This window comes from Cylas formicarius, unplaced genomic scaffold (genome assembly GCF_029955315.1).
Source record: "Cylas formicarius isolate icCylForm1 unplaced genomic scaffold, icCylForm1.1 PGA_scaffold_4__25_contigs__length_36172078, whole genome shotgun sequence".
NCBI classification, from domain to species: domain Eukaryota; kingdom Metazoa; phylum Arthropoda; class Insecta; order Coleoptera; family Brentidae; genus Cylas; species Cylas formicarius.
Window position 1 is genome coordinate 12,506,145 of NW_026844334.1, and position 9,013 is coordinate 12,515,157.

The 9,013-nt window shown below is 34.8% G+C and overlaps 1 protein-coding gene across 1 annotated transcript in view; it reads right to left on the minus strand.

Moving 5' to 3' along the window:
- The window catches only part of LOC132700945 (homeobox protein SIX3-like), a 76,704-nt gene extending 68,417 nt beyond the window's left edge, over positions 1 to 8,287 (minus strand). Inside the window, exon 1 of the mRNA XM_060668545.1 lies at positions 7,434 to 8,287. Coding sequence (XP_060524528.1) covers positions 7,434 to 8,140 — 707 coding nt within the window. The 5' untranslated portion in view covers positions 8,141 to 8,287. The remainder of the gene's footprint in view (positions 1 to 7,433) is intronic.
- Positions 8,288 to 9,013: the final 726 nt, after the last annotated feature.

The following is a 9,013-nucleotide window of genomic DNA, read 5'->3' on the forward strand; positions in this document are numbered from 1 at the left end:
TCTTGGTTTAAGGATTAGAAGGATGGACACTGTTAGACCGGAATTGCAAAAAGATAGAAAGAAGTCTTTGAAATGTGGGTTTATCGTCGCAGGACCAGGACTGATAGAGTTCCGCAATGCTAACGTCTGGTTACGTCTAAATACAACGCCCGAGATCACACAGTAAAAAATGCAGGGAAAAATTGTCGAATTGTCGAATTGGCGAAGAGCACCAGGAAGAAGACGGACATGGTGGCTTAAGAACTTGAGGGAGTGGTATGTAAAAAATGCCAGATCCTTATTTTGCGCAGCGGTCTCCAAAATACCAAATTGATCGCCAACCTTCAATAGAAGTAGAAGAAGGCTAGATTCCCTTTGGAGTTATATCCTCGAGTATTTGATTACTCTGTTTCCTGACCTAATAATTTTACATTCCATTAACAATATTTTCGAGGGTATATTTATCTTCTTTGCTTAAAATTTTTAAAACTTTTACATTGTTTTATGTGCTAGAAGAGTGTACTATATTTATTTGTTCAATTATTTAAATAAATTCATTTAAAAACAATTACTCGAAGTATTAATATTATCGAAGAGGTGAGAAATACCTTTGCCACAGAACCTTTGAATGTTCAAAACACAACAACAGAAGTACTCCGGAATTACCATAAAGAAGAAGAGAGACATATCCTTAGAAATCTGAAAATCTTATTATTCAAAGCAATCGCGACACGGAACGAAGACACGACACCTGTTTCTAAATGATTTTTTTGAAAGCAATTTTCACGAAAAACCCCACTGTCACTGGAATTTTCCAATTCAAGAAATAGGCCCGAGGCGTGCTACGCAAGGTGTTAAAACCCCCGGGTAATTCGCGAGCCGCTTCGGTAGTTTCCGGTACTTTAATCATTGGCTGATTTCGGAAAATATTTAAAAAACTAATAACATTTGATGGTGTTCTGCATTGATCATATCATTAGGTGAACGTGAAGCGATTTTTTTTCATGATGGACGAAGAAAAATAATAGTAAAAGTTTATTTTATAACATTATCCAATTATATGGTAAAAACTCTTTTCAGTGTACCTTTTACCAACTTCTTGTGCTGCAAATAATTATTTTTTTGCGGAAAAACGCTTTAAAAAAAATACAAATCTTGTGCTAGGGCATGCCCTGAACGTTTTAAAATGCCAATACTGTTTTGACGTTATATAGTCGTCAGAATAAGTTTATGGTCTGATTATAGGATTATTTTTTAAAACAACTTAAATTCACACAAAATTCCAAGGAACCAACAGGGACCAAGTGAATAACACCAATTGCATTGCCCATTTTTTGGCGATAGAAGTGATTTAATATAAATTCCGAATGAATCACTGCTTGGCGCAGTTTCTTTCCTATTTGAAAATGGTGCAAGCCTAATGTTTCGTTTTAAAACAAAAACTACTTCCCAGCAAATGGTAAGAGCGCATGATCTCAATCTCATATATTGCGCGTCATAGTAAAGTAAAACAACATTGGCAATTTGACATTGTAATGATTGTCTTTTAGTATAGGCACATTAGCCACTTATATGAACTAATTCTTTTGTTATTTGTCAATTAATAAATTAATTAAATGTAATGAATAAGCATGATTTTCAAGCAAGAAATAAATTTGAAATAGGTTAGTTTTTAAATACGCACTCAAAAACCCAACTAAAAAATATATTTAATTTCCCTGATATTTACAATCTAAATAATGTAAATAAATCAGCATTGAAAATGTCTTTATAAATGCCTCCAAGCAATGCTTCCTGACCTATTTGTCGATTTTTTTAGCAATTTAACTAGTAATTTACACTCACGCAATAGAAAAACATCTGATACAAACGAACATGAAGGTATGTCTATACTAATTAATATGGAAATAGAGTCTAATTTTAGAAAACTATAAACTAAAAATAAAAAATAGCCTAATTCTCTAAAATTAAAATTTTCTCGCTAAAATTGGCGCAGAACCAACATTACTGTACTACTCACACCGGATATTATTATATCATATCATAGAAAAGCAACAATTGGTTATGAATTTTCATAATATCTTTCGAATAAATTTTTCAGCCTTGTTCGCAGGCAAACAAGATCCAATTGGCTCTAACAAGGGCGTGGTAAAAGTGGCATTCGCACCGGGCACAGGGGTGACAAATTTCAGACAATAGTTTACGAGGAAACTGTTTCATAAAAGCAATTCTTGTATTGAACGTGCCTGTATAGAAGGCCCAATTATTTTAGAACTACAAATTACAGATTTTTTAATTATAATCTGTGGGTTTTATTAAAGAATGGTGAAAATACGATATCCTCAATGAAATAAGAGATCTAGGTAATTTTTGGTGATTTATCGCTGTTTATACAGACATACAGGAATTTCTTATTACTTAAATTTTGTTAGAATAATAAAATTCTAGTTTTTTGATGCGTAGTGATATAGTTTTTCAAACTAAATGATTTCTAAATAATATCAGAAATATTACTCTTAATTTTTTAAAAAGGTATATGTATTTTTGAAATCGTTAATTGTATTGACGTGAAAAGTAACTAAATAAGTAAATGAAAAATAAAAATATTGAGAATGTAAGGATAATATATTCCTTCAGAGTAAAGATATTTACTTACTAGAGAATATGCTTTATTTATTGAGCTAAAAGACAAAACATATGTCAAAAAAAAGGAAGTCAATCATAAAATATAAACCTAGACATAAGTAATAACGTAATAGTAATAGTAATAAGTAAGTAAGTAATATCTGGATATAAACTACAAAAGTTAAATCAGATTTTTCACGATCTGTTTTAAATTTTCTTTGAATCTGAATTTTCCTGGTATAACCTGGCAATACTTTTTCTACCCAGAAAATTCGCTTTTGTTTTTGTTACTTTTAAGTAATTATAATTTGGCACGCGAAAACTGTCTATTTTTAAATCTTGCGCCTATATGCTGGGAAAATTTGTTACAATAGTACAACATATGTAAAAAGAAATGAATATACTCGTATTTGTATAAAGAAACTAACTTATAGACATTGTCTATTAATTTTTTTCTGCCTAAGAAATAAGTATTATATGTTATATCTGCCGCTAATGTTGAATTATTCCAAAAATCATATTCATATGTCACTATGTCATCTATTTCATAGGATATTTGGCCAATTTTGAAGCAAAACCAAATAAAAATTTAGTTTACGCGGTAGGGTAACCCAACATTTTCCGAATTATTTATATTTATTGATATCTCCCATTAATTTGAACTTGTACGTTGTTACAAGAATTTTTGAGGTATATGAAAATGAAATAAGACGGCTTGGGTCTTTTCGGCACTCAAAATTCCGTTCAAAATCTCATCTCATATGTATGTCAGAAAGTTCCATCAATTTGACAGCTTCGTCAACCCAAGCACTAAGGAACGGTGTTTCGGTTTTTGGAATATTAAACAATGCTTTATTTTACTTTATCTTGTAAATCTAAGTATAAATCTGATTGCGATTAGGTCCTGAAATGATTTTGTGAGATGAAGGGATCTCTACGTATTCTACAGTTTTAAGAGATATATAAATTTTTTTTTAGATTTACACAATCCAAAATTCAGCTTAAGTATAAAAACATTTCCAGATTCCTTCTGTAGGATACTCTGGGAAAATCAGTGAACTACTGAATTAGTTGAAGGAATTGCCAAGGAACCCAAAAAATGGTAGAATTAATTAATACTAAAAATGAATTTCTCATTTCGTTAGAAGCGTTGCTGATCGAAAAACATGTCGGGGCAAATGTAATTCCAATAAAAATATTATGTTTTATAATTACATTAATATTGCATATTCCTGAAACTAAAAAATAGGAATTTCTAGTCTAAGGATAATGTTAACAGAAAGAAAATTATAATAATGGCCTCTTCGTTTTAAATATATAACATGTTTAAATTGTTATTTTAAACATTTAAAATATTATTTTGTGATGCTCATCTCATTATTTGTTCATTAAAATTTGAATGGTTTCCTTTTCAATCCAAATGCACACAACACTTTTGTTTTAATAAGAATAAATAATACAAATTAACTGAATTAATTGAAGGAATTGCCAAGGAACCCAAAAATGGTAGAATTAATTAATACTAAAAATGAATTTCTCATCTCGTTAGAAGCGTCGCTGATTGAAAAACATGTCGGGGCAAATGTAATTCCAATAAAAATATTATGTTTTATAATTACATTAATATTGCATATTCCTGAAACTAAAAAATAGGAATTTCTAGTCTAAGGATAATGTTAACAGAAAGAAAATTATAATGATGGCCTCTTCGTTTTAAATATATAACATGTTTAAATTGTTATTTTAAACATTTAAAATATTATTTTGTGATGCTCATTTCATTATTTGTTCATTAAAATTTGAATGGTTTCTTTTTCAATCCAAATGCACACAACACTTTTGTTTTAATAAGAATAAATAATACAAATTAACTGAATTAGTTGAAGGAATTGCCAAGGAACCCAAAAATGGTAGAATTAATTAATACTAAAAATGAATTTCTCATTTCGTTAGAAGCGTTGCTGATTGAAAAACATGTCGGGGCAAATGTAATTCCAATAAAAATATTATGTTTTATAATTACATTAATATTGCATATTCCTGAAACTAAAAAATAGGAATTTCTAGTCTAAGGATAATGTTAACAGAAAGAAAATTATAATGATGGCCTCTTTGTTTTAAATATATAACATGTTTAAATCGTTATTTTAAACATTTAAAATATTATTTTGTGATGCTCATTTCATTATCTGTTCATTAAAATTTGAATGGTTTCCTTTTTAATCCAAATGCACACAATACTTTTGTTTTAATAAGAATAAATAATACAAATTATCATGCATATGTTAGTTTTAAGACATTATAGGATCATATCGCGTCTTATTGATTTATCATATATAATTTTGATCAAATCGTTAGCGTTTTTTGAATTTTACATTAATCCAATAAAATAATTCTCCCAAAACACCTTGTCAGAACCATTTCGGGTGACAAAGGGTTTTAAACAGGGACGTTGCGTTTCTTCTACGTTGTTTAAAATTTTTATATAAGAAATACTACAAAAATTAAGACAAGAATGGGAATTAAGGTTGGAGACCACTACTTGTCAACATTATTCTTTGCTGATGATCAGGTATTAATGGCAACTGGTAAAGATATAGATTATATGTTAAAGAAACTACAAGATGAATGTAATCTAGCGGGAATAAAAATGAACATGACCAAAACAGAATAATTAAGAATAGGTAAAGAAAACGAAGATCTCGACTTGTGGTTAAGGCAGGTGAATCAATGCGAAGAGCATAAATACCTTGGTACTATTATATCTAACAAAGGCTCATCTGCACAAGACATACAACGCAGAATACAACAGGTACACAGGAGTATACGAGTTTTGAATCATTTACTTTGGTCCAATCCAATATCTATAAAACCAAAATTGACGATATACAGAGCTTTCGTAGAACCAATAACGACATACGTATCAGAATGTTGGCAGCTAAAGGAATCAATGAGGAGGAAAATAGAAATGGAGTTTTCCAGCAGATCATGTCGCATATTTAGGTTAGAACACATATGGTCTATAGAAAATAATTTTATACCTACCTGTGTTTAATATTCTTTGGTTTGGTATACTACTTAGTTTAAGTTTATTAGTAATCATTCTTATTTCGTGTGTAACACAGAGTGTGTTGAATCGTGTGCGAATTATGCAAAATATGTGCAAGTCTAGTGTATCTCAGGAGATGCTCCCGCCCAAATGTAGAAAACACTATTCTATTGAGACTAAGGAAGTTATAAACAATGTTTATTTGACTCTCATTGAACGTGGTGCCAGCAAGCAAGCATCTTTAGAAGAAACGGCCACATTGACGAAATTTCCAAAATCAACTGTATGGAAAATTGTGAATAATCCCATTTGAGCGAGGAAAAAAAGAAGCGATGCTGACATTTTCTTGAGTGTAGATTAAAGTGATTAAGATATAATATGGTGTAAAATTTACCAGTTATACGAGGAACAAAGCGTGTCTACATGAGATATCTTAATTAGGGGGCTTGAAGAAACCTACCGACTGGAATATCTAGCAAACATTAGGATTTACAGAGAACAACAAAGGCCAATTATTTACTTGGATGAAACCTGGTTCGACACTTATGATGCCCCGGAAAAGGGTTGGGTTGACTCAACTGATAAGTGTAAAACAAACGCGCCATCAAAAAGAGGTAAAAAAATAAGAATATTTTGCATGCTGGCTCTAGATTTAATGCAAGTTATCACAGTAGACAGTTGACTAAAACCCCTTCCTCATGTGACACGAAAGCAACAATCCAAAACTACATGTATAAAAACGACATTTATTTTCACGAAGTTTATACCAAAAAGCAATTAATTGAGGTTCTACAAAGCTTAAACCTACAAAAGGAATACGTCTGTGATAATTATGCAAAAAAATCTAGGGCATACAGTTTTAAGGCTTCCACCTTACCACTGTATATTTAATCCCATTGAACATATTTGACACCAACTGAATTCGTTGTAACAATGTTTTTCCCCATGTTAACTCCAATGTCCTCAAACTTATAGAAACCGAAGTTTTTAACATCCCTCCACAAAATTGGTCAAATTCTGTTAAACATATAGAAAAAGCAGAAGAATCGTATATTGCAAATGATATAGAACAAATAAGAATTAGAACAGGCGATGATGGCGATAGTGATAATGATATATCATGTGAATAATTTTAACTAATTTAAGTAGGTTAAACATAAATACATACATAAATAAATAAATAAATATTATTTAGTATCTTTCCTAACAAAACTCCAAATAATTAAATTCTAAGCAAAGTACGGACCTGTTCGGCCATTTTTCATTCTCACAGCGTGTCCGGATCTTTCCTTAATTCGTATCAGTTAGTCACTTTCTTATATCAATGAACAGACTTTACCAAATGAGGAGATTAGATGCCGTACGAATCACACAGAACAACTGAACGAATTGAAACAAGACAACTGATATGGTATGGGCATGTTAGACGAATGGAGGAAAATAGATGGGCAAGAAAAGCTTTTGAATATGCTCCACTAAATACAAGAAAACGAGGGAAAGCAGCTACCACACGGTTGGATGGAGTTATGACAACTCTAAGGGACCGGGCAATAAATTAAGAGGCCTGGAGAGACAGAAACATGTGGCGATCGAAATGCGGGATGCGTCAGAAGCTGTAGGACCGCCGCCCTTTATAGAAGAATTCTCCTTCAATTTCCTAAACGAGAACAGTGGTGCCAAGATCTTTCGCACCTATCGATTCAACATTTCCCCAGTTGGTACAGATTTATAAGCGCTTTCCATCCATCTCCATATCCCGCCTATTAAAATTAACTCTAACCTGTTTTTAGCGGCGGCGGCTCGATCCCGTTGCCGTCGATTCTTGAACCAGTTGCCGACCTGAGTCGGAGTCAGACCCGTCGCCTGAGCCAGCTCCCGTTTCTTGGTCGGATTCGGGTACGGATCCTGCAGATACCACTCCCGCAACAAACTCCTAGTCCTCTCTTTGAAACAGTGAGTCTTTTGTTCACCGTCCCATATAGTCCTCGGTAACGGGAACTTTTTACGCACCCGATACTTATCTACCGGACCCAGGGCACGGCCCCGTAGTTTCTCCGCTTCCTGGTAATGCGCCTCGAGCCACATCGCCTGCAGTTTACCGTGGGACGTTTTCGTAAACTTGTGCGACTCCAGAATGGTGTAAAGTTCGCGGAAGTTGCCGCTATGAAACGACACGATCGCCCTAGCTCTCAACACCGCTTCGTTCTTGTTCAGCTCGCTTATATTCGGATGGGCGACCGGCAAAGACCACAAAAACCTCGCGAGTCTCTCGATATCACCGGATTCTTCCAGGGTTTCGCAAACCGCCGCCACTTGCGACACGGTAAAGTTCAACGTAGGTAATGCGAACATCGGGTTCGGTAAAATCGGTGCCGGAGCTACCGGAATAGGCACGCTAACACCCGGCGATGACGACGTATCCGAATGAGCTCCGGAACTGGGTCCGCTGCTCCCCGGACACAGTCCGGAGCTCAATCCTAGGGCCATGTGAGTGGCCAGGGTTGCGAATCGTGGACTGTGGCACCGTCGAAATCACCGAAACCGTATCACATATCACAGCTAGCACAGCGAAAGGCGGCCCAGCGCTTGAACGGGGATGTTGGAAAACAAAAGGTGATCGTGTTACGCGGCCAACTGCGGCTATAGCGAGCGAGATCGGGAAGAGACTGGAATTGCGGGTCGGTAGGATCGAACCGCGGTCGACCATTGGCAACTCCGGGGCCGTAACTACGGAATTCGACGGCGCGACGACCAATGGGACGGCGCGGGAGTGGGGACGTGGCGTGTCGATGGGAGTTACTTAACCGTTAGGAGACGCGACGTTTAGTCGGGAGCTTTTGTGCCGTATAACTAACTAAAAGTGATATATAAAGTGGTCCTCTCTCTACTCGATAACTCCGTCACCATGATAACTTTCGAGATACGCCTTTTATGTTTATTCCGGAACCCAGCAAAGTATGTCAATAATCTTATTTGAGATTTCTATTACAATGAGAGCGCGAGGACGGCGGCGGGGGGGGGTTGTGTTTTTTCTTTACCGCGGGCGGGGGTGGCGGGTCCCGGTTTTTCCTTATCGATTTGTTTTTCGCGATGTATAGAGGTGTTTCGTCCTCTGGTTTCGTTATACGATTCGTGACACTTCGATGACGTGCGACTCTGCGGAGGCAGTTTTCTATAAGTAACGAAATCACGCACTAGACAATTTGGTATGCAAATTCAGATTGCAATTTACCGAGCCGATATTTGTGAGTTTCCGTCTTTCATTCAATCAGTTACTAGAAGAAATGATATCAAATACAGTCAAATTGCACACACCTGAAAATAAAGCACCTTTGTTCTAATTAAATAATTTTATTCGTT